Source organism: Nanorana parkeri, unplaced genomic scaffold (assembly GCF_000935625.1).
Source record: "Nanorana parkeri isolate BGI_ZX_2015 unplaced genomic scaffold, ASM93562v1 scaffold1563, whole genome shotgun sequence".
Lineage (NCBI taxonomy): Eukaryota > Metazoa > Chordata > Amphibia > Anura > Dicroglossidae > Nanorana > Nanorana parkeri.
In genome coordinates, this window is record NW_017307831.1 from 154,480 (window position 1) to 166,108 (window position 11,629).

Consider the following 11,629-nt stretch of genomic DNA (forward strand, 5'->3'; position numbering starts at 1 on the left):
GGGTGTGGGGGGGGGGGGAGCAAGAGAAAAAGAATATGCAGATGGAAAGAGGTTTTCTCCCTCAGGCCATAGATCTCAGCCGCTCATCAATTGCCGGATCGAGGAATTCAGCCCAGTAGAACCATGTGGTGGAAAATATGGACATTGTTCCCTATATTGAGCTAGTGAGATCCTCCATATGTTTAATGACATTTACCCGTTGAAGCCACTATCGGAGGGTAGGAGGCGAGGACTGCTTCCACAAAAGGGGAACACACGCCCTTGCTGCATTCACTAAGTGGATTCGAATAGACCGCCTATATCCCTTCAGGGGTCGATGATTATGGTGCAACAAGAAAAAGGCTGGGTCCAATGGTATTGGGTGGTCAGTGAACTTTTTAATTGTGTCCCTAACCGGGGTTCAAAAGTTCAGGAGCAATGGGCAGGACCAAAAAAGATGATACATATCAGCCGTAGAGGAACCACAGCGCCAACAGCTGTCTGGCACGTCTGGGAAGATCCCATGGAGCCTATGGGGGGTTCGGTACCACCTGGTCAATGTTTTATAGCCAGTTTCCTGGTGTCTATTGCATACAGACTGTATCGGCAGGAAAATTGAACTTTCGGCATTTAGCCAAAAGTGCCTTTTTCGGCATATATGTTTTGGCGGCCGATATATTGGTGCATCCCTAATATTTACAACAATGCAGAATGGCACAGGCTATAGAGGACTACACATCCCAGCAATACTTTATACACAATAGCATTTCTATATAAAGTACTGCTGAGATTTGTAGTCCTCTATAGAGCGTACTTTTCTGCATTGCTGCAATGCAGAATGGCACCGGCTATAGAGCACTACAAATACCATAAGGCTACAAATAATAATTATTGTAATGAATTATTTACCTTCACCTCTTCTGGCTGGTCTTCTGTCTTCATCTGTTTCCTGTGTGTGTTCTGTTTGCTGGGTCCTCACAGCTGTCCGAGGCCCCATGGCTGCCCCATGATGTGCCTGCAGGGCCGTCTTCAGTTCCTCCTTGTTCCGCAGCTCCCTCCTCACAGCGGTCGGCGGGCCCCATACTATCTTGGTATCCGGCCTGCGGGCTGGCCCCCCTTTCAGCGCATCAGAGTGTCAGATGTTGAGATCAGTATCCGGCGGCTGGCGGCCCCCACTCCTGGCGCAGAGACGGGGGGCCCGCCGGCCTCTGGATACCGATCCGGTGAGCGATCAGAAGTACGAACTTATCGAGTTGTGGGACCGCATGACTTCCGGTTTCCTCAGAACTACGATGTTTGCACACAAAACATGTTGTGCACGAGCGCCATCCACGGCATTGCCCTATACACATAGAACACAGCAATAAAGTAATAAAATGATCTAGAATGACAGTAAGCCAGCACGTTCTTTATCTCAGGTGCCCCACTCAAGCGGCGGCCATATTGAGTGGGGCTCCTCAAAGGGACCTCGGGAGGCCCGCGTGGGCAGCCCTCTACAGTGCCTGATTAGAGGGCCGCGTCTGCCTGATCCAGCCAGCCCGGATCCCATACCGAGGCGTACCTCTAATCAGAGAGGGCTGGATCAGGCAGATGCGGCCCCGCGAGAACAGAACCGCATCTGATGCGGTGCAAGTGGCAGAGAGGCGGCAGAGGGTGTGTAAAGGCACGGTTGTTAACCGCATGAATCGCGGCAAACTGCGCATGCGCGAGAAATCGCGGCAAACTGCACATGCGCGAGAAATCGCGGCAAACAGCGCATGCGCGAGAAATCGCGGCAAACTGTGCATGCGCGGGAATGGCGGCAAAATGTGCACTTCTCTGAATTAGAGTCTTCTGATTCTGATCTTTTATGAGGAGTCAGACAGCTCCTGAGCTTCTGTTCACTTGTCATCCGACTCAGCAAGTGAACCGAAGATTCGATTCATGAATCTGTTCTTTTGAGTGAACTGATCCAAATGAACCTATTCATTTGAAAGATCCGAAATTCCCATCTCTACATTCCACTGCCTGCGCCAGGCAGATTTTCATTCGTTTTCACTCTTCGCAAACATGGTTACAATTGTTAATAGATGTAACATCTTTAACGCGAAGGAGCATGTTTAGAACACATACGCCTCTTTTTCTTTTTTTTTTTCACTTTAGCATATACATATGTTAATGTTTTTTAACCAATGTGCGCATGCACTCTACGTTGGAGTGTATGTACTAACTGTATTTCTATACTTGGAAAAAACTAATAAAAATCTTATGAAACTAAAAAATAGATGTAACATCTGTATGAGCACTCAGCAAGTTCTTATATCAGTTACATATGGATACAATACAGATACATGACTCCAATGTCTCCTCTATGGAGGAACAACACTGCCACCTGTCGGTCACATGATGCATCGGCTCTGTACGGGGACCCAGGAAGATCTACAATGTCATCGGAGTGTTTCCTTTCACAATTCCACCTCCAGATATTGTTTATTATTAATTTTTTTCCAGAATAGTTTACACAGATGACAGTTTTCAGGATTAGTTTCTCACTAAGAAGCGTCACCTCACTAACAGAAGTTATAATAGAGTTTGTACACAAATGAATAGAGATAAAATCAGATCTCAGCTCAGTCGGGGAAGTGGTGGCGGCTTCTAGAATAAAGTGGAGAACTCAGTCATGTGATCGATAATGACATAATCCGTATTTCCTTGTTGTTGATTGGCTTAAAAACAAGTCTGTACTCTATTGGTTGACTTCAAACGAAACCAATGAAAAGGTGTGACGTCAGAGCATTCAGGGTCTATATAAGAGTAAGGGAGCGGGTTAACGGAACACTTTTGAGAGACTCTATCGTTGATTTAGAATGACTGGACGCGGCAAACAGGGCGGCAAAACTCGTGCTAAGGCCAAGACCCGATCATCCCGGGCCGGTCTGCAGTTCCCAGTCGGTCGCGTTCACCGTCTGCTCAGGAAAGGAAACTACGCCCAGCGGGTCGGGGCCGGAGCTCCCGTCTACCTGGCCGCCGTTCTGGAGTATCTGACCGCTGAGATCCTCGAGCTGGCCGGCAACGCTGCCCGGGACAACAAGAAGACCCGCATCATCCCCCGACACCTCCAGCTGGCTGTCCGCAACGACGAGGAGCTCAACAAGCTGCTCGGTGGGGTCACCATCGCCCAGGGAGGAGTCCTGCCCAACATCCAGGCCGTGCTGCTGCCCAAGAAGACCGAAAGTCACAAAGCTTCCAAGGCCAAGTAATTCCCCTTTCGGCAGCTTTTAAAACCACAGAACCCAAAGGCTCTTTTCAGAGCCACCCACATCTCCATACAGAGAGCTCCTAATACAAGATGTGAATGTGTATAAAATGACCTGCAATTGATTTTGGCAATTGTATAAAATGAGTGGAAAAACCGGAGAGATTAGCTCGCTGATTATCTCCTATAGATCTTCTGATTAAGTCATGTCTTCTCACTAAATCGCAGATCTCCAACCCTTTCATTGCTGTATTGAATTATGTGCCGATCACTTGCCACCTCTCACGCAGAGCGTAATTTATATTAAAAATCCATGTTATTGTCTGATGGAGGGAATTACTGAACCTGAAATCTATTGACGTTACAGATCTAGAATCAGCCCGGTAATATCGCCAAATGTGAGAGTGAAGCCAAAGGATTAAACTCCCGATTACATTTGGAAAGGATAAATCCCATTTATATTCTGACTTCTAAAAATATCCCACTTCTTGAAACAGAAGAAAGGTCTAGAATGTATTTAGAATAAATGTCAGAGAAGGACTGTCCTGTGGGGGGAGGGGGTTGCAGGGATCTGTGTCCCAGATAACAGCAGATGTCCATAGACGTCCTAATAATAATGGTTACAATTTGGGATTCCATCATAATCTCTAATAGAAGGTTACAATTTGCCGGTAAAAGTAAACCGCTTTATTCACTCGAACAAAATCTTTCTGTGTGAAGATAAAGGACAACATAATGAGCGGGAATTTCAAACCGTGTAACCTGCTGAGAGCTGGGACGATCCCCGCCTAGAGAGGCGGAGCTTGTGAGTATCATGGATACGCCTCCTTACCCCTCTCAGTTCCGTTTTCTGTATAAAAGGAAGGGACCAGTGCTAAGTTACTTCATCGTTTGTCTGACTAGCAGAGAATTAATATGTCTGGTCGCGGTAAAGGCGGGAAGGGTCTGGGGAAAGGAGGCGACTGTAGATACAAATGTCTCTGCTAAAAATAAATACTGCCAAGTATAAAATTGCATGTTTAATTTACTATGTATCAAAAATTTTGGTCACCATGATGACAGTATAGCCATTTAAATATATTGCGTAAGTTTATTGTTGCATATTAACTTCAAGCGCATCTCCGGACTCATCTATGAGGAGACCCGCGGAGTGCTCAAGGTGCGGAGAATGTCATCCGCGATGCCGTTACTTACACCGAGCACGCCAAGAGGAAGACCGTCACCGCCATGGATGTCGTCTATGCTCTCAAACGTCAGGGACGCACTCTCTACGGGTTCGGGGGTTAAGCAATAACTCTTTGGCCCGTTTCATATACCCAAAGGTCCTTTTCAGGGCCACCCACCTTCTCATGGAAAGGGCTGTAACCCTTTCCATGAGAAGGTGGGTGGCCCTAACCCTAGTAACCATCATGCTTTTAGGATCTAAGTTTAGTTTTCATTAGTAATCACTCCAACAAACAAGTGTAAAGATAAAGTGAAATCTCTTTAAGGAATTATAAATATTTAGATTGTATAATATTTATTTTCTGATGGCTGTAAATTGGTGCAGCTAAATCACCTAATAACTCGTATAATCTGCAGCTGGGGGATAGAACTTTACAATACAAACTGTCGGAGCGGCTCGTATAATAAGGTCTGTGGAATGTGCAGAGATAAAATTTTTATAATGCTGCCGGTGTGTTCTTATCTAGGATTTGATCTCCATATTCCATGAGTCAGAATATAAAAATCGTAATCACAGGTCTCATTCGAAACCAAAATGATGCCGATAGTTTGGTTATCATTCCCATATGGATAACACAAAACCGCAACAGTACAATCCTATAGGTTCTAGGCTGGTGTGACAATAACAGTGGTGGGAACATTGTGGACGCTTTTTGACATTTTAATGTTTTGCAGCTTTGCAGGCTTATAAGAAATGTTATTTTGCGGCAAATGTTTGTCAATCTAATTAACATGTCATGCTGGATTAAAAATAAATGCAGAACAATAAAAGTTATGCAGGACATAGTGCAATCATGCTGGATATACTGCACAGGGAGCAATTCTAGTCTCAATGAATTGCCTTTGGACGCCTCACTCGTACAAGGCTTTCCAAACGGTGCCACATAATCTCTATCGGGCTCAGGTCCGGGCTGCTTCCTGGGCAGGTCTACAATGGGATGGACTTTGGTGTGAACGGTGCTGATTGCATGTTTGCTACAATCCTTCTGAACTAGAAACGGTGCATTGTTGGGAAAGACATCCCTGGTGGAAGGTTTTGGTTCCAGGATGGAGTCCATGTATTTTCGGCCGTCCAACACCATTTGCTGCCATGCATGCCCAAATCATGACGCTTGTTGGCTGCTGTATATTGGCCTCCATGGAGTCAGGCTGTAGCTCTTCTCCTACTCTACGTCTCTCCTATTTTCAGTCATCACTACCAGATGAGGAAATCTTACTTTCATCCCTACAAATACCAGAACACACCGTGACCAGCAACACTGACTTTCCTCAGCTTCTCATTAAATGCATTGCAGTTACTGCCATTTGATTGGTCCCCGGAGCAAGTACTGTGATTGGCCAGTAGGGTTTGCTCTTAACATCCGCTTCTGTACTGACTCACACTTGTGTTTCTTTGTTAGATTTAAGTCATCACAACTTGTGTTGTACTGAATATATTTGCATTCTGTTTCCAGGATTACATTCAGCATTACATTTTCTTTAAATTGACATATAAACATTTGCATTTGGTGCAAAATACAATTTCCTATAAGCCTGCAAAGCTGCAAAACATTTCGAAAAGTGTCCGCAATCTGTGCCACCGATGTAAGCCGGATGTTTTGTGAAATGTTACAATGAACCGCAAACGTAAATCTACAAGACTGATGAATTAATCTTTCCATCTACTAATCGTACTGATATCCTCTAATGTATGTAGTAGGGAAAGCTCAGAGCATGATGTGGAAGGGACAAAAAGGCGGGTTACTCAACGGACAGATTTAGGCGGGGATTTTGGAAAATGCCGCGTTTATAAGTTAACCAATAATAAATAGGGGAGGGCGTTCACTGTCCAATCAGAGAGCTGGGATGTGTATAAATATCGCTGTAGAGCGGCAGTATTTTTCAGTCGTTCCATTGCAGTATTGAGACCAAATGGCGAGAACTAAGCAGACAGCCCGGAAGTCTACCGGCGGGAAAGCTCCCCGCAAGCAGCTGGCCACCAAAGCTGCACGCAAGAGTGCCCCGGCCACCGGCGGAGTCAAGAAGCCTCACCGCTACAGGCCCGGCACTGTGGCTCTCCGAGAGATCCGACGTTACCAGAAATCCACCGAGCTGCTCATCCGAAAGCTGCCCTTCCAGCGCCTCGTCCGCGAGATCGCCCAGGACTTCAAGACCGACCTGCGCTTCCAGAGCTCGGCTGTCATGGCTCTGCAGGAGGCCAGCGAGGCTTATCTCGTAGGACTCTTCGAGGACACAAACCTCTGTGCCATCCATGCCAAGAGGGTCACCATCATGCCCAAAGACATCCAGCTGGCCCGCAGGATCCGAGGAGAGAGGGCATAAGAGACCACATCATCCCATTACACAACACAAAGGCTCTTTTCAGAGCCACCACATTATCCCTATAAAAAGCTATAAACACCCGATAAGAGTATTAAGTGTTCATGTGTTACGAGTCGAAGTTTATATTTTAGCAACAATATAAATTGAAATCTGTCCATGTCTGTTGTTGGCCCCGGGCCGGTAATTGCTTTATTCTCCGACTATAAATGTAGACTTTCGCGGTGATATGAGCTGTAACACCCAATAGTAGGAAGTTTCATACGTTATGAAGCGGAGTTTATATTATAGCTACTATATAGATCAGTTCAGTTCCTCATTTCCGGTGTTGGAATAACTACAAATGTAGAATTGCGCGGTGACATTGTACATGATGATTCCTCTGACTATATACAATGTTTCCCTCCATAGAGGTGATCAGCTGTACAATGGCATCATGTTACACTGATTATCTTTCTATTGGAGACATTAGTTCTGTTTGCTTTGTTTTCAATTTATTTGCCCAGATTGAGGAGGAGATCCGATCATATCCCAGTATAGGAGCTCAGTGATGTCCTGTACGATTTCCTCCGGTGATAATAATGGACTGTCGGGGCTACAGATGGAGAGATGAGGACTACCAGATATTATACAGAAAACGAGAAACAAATGTATTCTCCGGAAGGATCTGATCGTCCTGCACACTCCCGTTATGACTATCGCTGGTCTGACGTTCCTGCAATCCTTGGAACATGGATTTAATTTCGGCGGGTAATTTAAACTCTCACTCAACCAATCAGTGATTAGTATGGTTCCTCTAAGCAGCCAATAAGAACGATTAGCCTCCCTACCATTATTCAATGAGACTTCGGAAGTAGTGCGGGAACTCCATTTGTCCTCCTAGGATTAAATATATTGGAACATGGCATCACCACCGAATCCTTTTCAGAGTCATGGCATCCACCCGATCTTAGAATCTTGTTCATTCAGATCTAGAAGTTAAAGTAGTTGCTGCATTTTTTTTTTTTTCCAATTAAAATTCAAAGACTCTCTCCCCCCCTTCTCTGGATGACCCGGGAAGAACCCAGAGAGCGCAGGACTTGTATAGAATTCCCATTTATGATTCCGGGTCACAGCTCTGTCCGGGCAGGTTGGGGGATCTGGAAAAATAGTGATCGCCATTACTGTGATTTTATATAAAGGGGTCACAGGATGAATATTACTGGATTCTAATAGAGATCGTGTGTAATCGGAGTCTCATCTAGACTCAGATCTGTACTGAGGACCGTGGTCGGTGTATGTATGTGGAGCTCTTTTGGGAGAAGGTGGGTGGCTCTGAGAAGAGCCTTTGGGGTGTGGAGGAGATGAATGGAGAATCTCCGTCTTATCTCTTCTTGGGAGCAGCCCTCTTAGGCTTGGCTGTCTTCCTAGCGGTCTTGGGCTTCGGCGCCTTCTTAGCCGGACTCTTGACTACTTTTTTGGGCTTGGCTGCAACTTTTGGCTTCTTTTTGGCAGCAGTCGTTTTCTTGTTGGCCGCTTTCTTCGGGCTCTTGGCTTTGATTGGGGCTTTCTTCTTAGGTGCCGGCTTCTTCTTGGGGGACTTGGCTGTCTTCTTGGCGGCTGCAGGTCTCTTGGGCTTGGCGGCTGCTGGTTTCCTGGGCTTGGCGGCGGTAGCTGGCTTCTTCTTGGCCGCCACCGCCTTGTCTTTGCTCTCCTGCTTCTTGTTGATCTTGAAGGATCCGGAGGCTCCGCTGCCTTTGACTTGCTGTAGGCTCCCCTTAGTGACCAAAGCCTTGAGGGCGATCTTCAGTCGGCTGTTGTTCTTGTCCACATCGTATCCTGCGGCGGCCAGAGCCTTCTTGAGGGCGGGCAGGGAGACACCGCTGCGCTCTTTGGAAGCGGCCACGGCTTTTAGGATGAGATCGGACACGCTGGAACCAGCCGACTTCTTACTGACTTTCTTGGCTCCTCCGGCTGCTGCCGCCTTCTTGGTCGGCTTCTTCTTGGCGGCGAGCTCCGCAGGAGGCGAGGCGGCCGGGGCGATCTCAGTCTCGGACATGTTTCTATAAACACTCGTACAAAACGATAACAGTTACGCTCGGCTCACTCTGGTTTTATATAGTTACGTTCTGCGCTGCTATTGGTTGGTACTGAGCTTGCAGCTTGTCCTGCTATTGGTCCCTTATCAGGCACGCCCCCAGCCTGTAGCTCTGCAGTTGTGGAATCTTCTCTCTCGGTTGTGTTTTCCTCATAGATATAAAACCGACTTTTATCTGAAATAGAACGATGTCCGATCTTCATCGGGGACCCGATCTGATCGCTGGACTAATTGGTGTAATGCCATCAGTTTCTATACAGCTATTACAGTATATATTCTGGGATACAATTGCTTCATGTCCTTTTGTTACATATACAAGGAAATGTTCTGATGCCATTACTGATTAACAGATTTATAACATATGATCCCCTAAAGATGATGTCACATAACCCAATTGTATTTATCTTACAGTTACCTTGTGCTGTAAGCTTTCCCCTAACACTATAATAAGATCTAACTATACCCTAACTACTGATCTGATCATCTTCCAGCTGCTAACTCTATCCCCAGACTACAAGTTTCTTACTAACCTTCCCTTTTTAAAGGATCAGTCCACATAAAAGTCATAATTTACTATATAAGCAGTCTGTTCTTTTTCTCTGGTTTTTAGTGGGGGTTGGGAGGTGCTATAACCAGGGGAATAGTGGGTGGTAAACAGTGTGATGGGAGTTGATATGGTATTATGGTGGATGAAGCTTGTAGGGGTGAGGGGCATATTTAATTGCTGTCAAGTTAAGTGAGACTTAGGGTTATGTGCATGGAAGCAACTGTGACTGTGGGGTAGTTGGTAAAGGGATGCATTATGGTGGAAGTGGTTGTTGTGGTTGGAGGCATTATACTAAAGGGGGAAAGGGTGGAAAACACTGGGATGGGGGTTGATTTGGGTGGAAGGCACTGTGGAAGGGGAGTGAGATGGCTTTACCACACTTTATCCAGGGTGGTGAAGTAGGTGGGAGGTGCCGTGATCAGGGAGTAAGGTGGATGGGGTTGTGGTGGTGGGATTTGGGTGGAGGATTAGAGGACCTTTAAAAGGAGATAAGTGAGTGGCTGTGTCATTTACCAAGTAGGAGGACATGGGGGAAGGTGCTTTGACCAAGAAGAGTGAAGCAGGTGGCAGGTCTATTAACTCAAAAGGTGAAGTGAGTGTAGATGCTTTGATGCACATGGGCACTGTGGGCAGGGGTAGGTGCTGTGGTGATTGTACACGTTTTCGGACATTCGGATGCATCAGAATTTCTGACTGAACAAATAATAAATCCAAGCGTATCCACATTTTTTTATAACAGATATTTTGGATGCATCCAAATTTCTTTCCGAATGTTTTTACAAAATAAACTTTTGATTTTAAGCGTTAAAGAAAAGAAGAAAAAAAAAAAAAGAGTTCCTTCCCCAATTTTTTACGTGACCCTTTAGCTCTGGTAAGATGTCAGTGGGGTCCCCAAATCTCCCCCCAAATAATAATAAAAGTGTGGGAATCCGCTCAAATGTCATAACAGACTTTAGGCCTGCTAGGAATTGTAGGGGGAACCCCAACGCAAAAACAAGTGTGTGGGGGCCCTCCTAAAATTCCTCCCAGACCCGGTGGTTGTGGGGGGCTGTGGGCAGGGGGGCTTATCTGAATCATGATTCCCCCTTTCATAAAGGTCAATCAGGTCGTCCAGCGATATAGATCCACGTCAATAACGTTGAACAATGCACGCAGACTTGTCAAAACAAAAACAACTGGAGTCCGCTGACCAACACAACCTCACCATCCCTGCAAAGCCACTCTACATGCAGGACGGCGGGGAAGGAAGCGGCACTATGGCAGTTCTTCTATCTGCTACATTGTGACAGGTTCTCTATTTGCTGCCACCCACCTACATCTTCTTATATCTGCTACATTGTGACAGATTCTCTTTGTATTGCCACCCACCTACATGTTCTTATATCTGCTACATTGTGGCAGGTCCTCTTTTTTATTGCCAACCGCATCCATGTTCTTATATCTGCTACATTGTGACATGTTCTCTTTGTTGCTGCCACCCACCTCCATCTTCTTATATCTGCTACATTGTGACAGGGCCTCTTTGTTGCTGCCACCCACCTCCATGGTCTTATATCTGCTACATTGTGACTGGGCCTCTTTGTTGCTGCCCCCACCTCCATGGTCTTATATCTGCTACATTGTGACAGGCCCTCTTTGTTGCTGCCCCCCACCTCGGACCTCTTGTGGTCTCTCCGGTATCGGGTTGTATGCGATGTCCAGATGGGTCCCTCAGTTCAGCTCCTGTCACTGAATCTGCTGGACATCCCCCTCCCCCACACTGCTCCCGTGTCTGTTCTTTCATGGTACAGCCCTCCCCTCCCCCACCACTCCTGAGCTTCCGGGTCAGTCCCAGCACACTCCTCCCCCTTCAGAACCACCTAGACAGCCTCTCTCTCCTGGATTCCCAGCCTCAGCTCCAGTCCACAGCCACAGTGCACCTCCCCCTCCCCCCAGCCTGCTCTGTACTCCTCCCCCCACACACTATAGGGAGGAGTCATGTCCACTTCATGAGGAAATCTTTCATTGGAATCCATTCTTGTCAGTGACACGGATGAGTGGATTCCTCTGACTGATCTGATCCGTGTGAAGCAGCTCAGTGTGGAACCAATAGGAGAGCAGCTCATGTAATATGATCCTTGTCAGGGACAGAGCCAGAGTCTAGTCTCGTGAAGAGCACTGCCAGAAAATAAGATAAGCCCCTCCCCATCTGGCACTTCCACTCCTACGGTGCCCCCCCCCCTTTCCTCTCTCACGGCTTCTGTGTACT

The 11,629-nt window shown here is 46.6% G+C and overlaps 3 protein-coding genes and 1 long non-coding RNA gene across 4 annotated transcripts; 2 read left to right on the forward strand and 2 right to left on the reverse strand.

The window, feature by feature from the left end:
- Positions 1-2,825: 2,825 nt before the first annotated feature.
- LOC108798831 (histone H2A type 1-like) lies at positions 2,826-3,286 on the forward strand. The gene has a single exon (XM_018570631.1). The coding sequence runs from the start codon at positions 2,826-2,828 to the stop codon at positions 3,216-3,218; it is 393 nt and encodes a 130-aa protein (XP_018426133.1). The 3' UTR covers positions 3,219-3,286.
- Positions 3,287-4,420: 1,134 nt separating this feature from the next.
- Positions 4,421-9,344, reverse strand: LOC108798837. Its single transcript, XR_001941979.1, has 3 exons — positions 9,334-9,344; positions 5,288-5,293; positions 4,421-4,508 (listed from the first exon to the last, which is right to left on the reverse strand). It is a non-coding gene; the product is annotated as an uncharacterized LOC108798837 (long non-coding RNA).
- On the forward strand, positions 6,345-6,825 carry LOC108798836 (histone H3). The gene has a single exon (XM_018570635.1). The coding sequence runs from the start codon at positions 6,350-6,352 to the stop codon at positions 6,758-6,760; it is 411 nt and encodes a 136-aa protein (XP_018426137.1). The 5' UTR covers positions 6,345-6,349; the 3' UTR covers positions 6,761-6,825.
- LOC108798822 (histone H1A-like) lies at positions 8,121-8,795 on the reverse strand. The gene has a single exon (XM_018570621.1). It carries the CDS (start codon positions 8,793-8,795, stop codon positions 8,121-8,123), a length of 675 nt encoding a protein of 224 aa, XP_018426123.1.
- Positions 9,345-11,629: the final 2,285 nt, after the last annotated feature.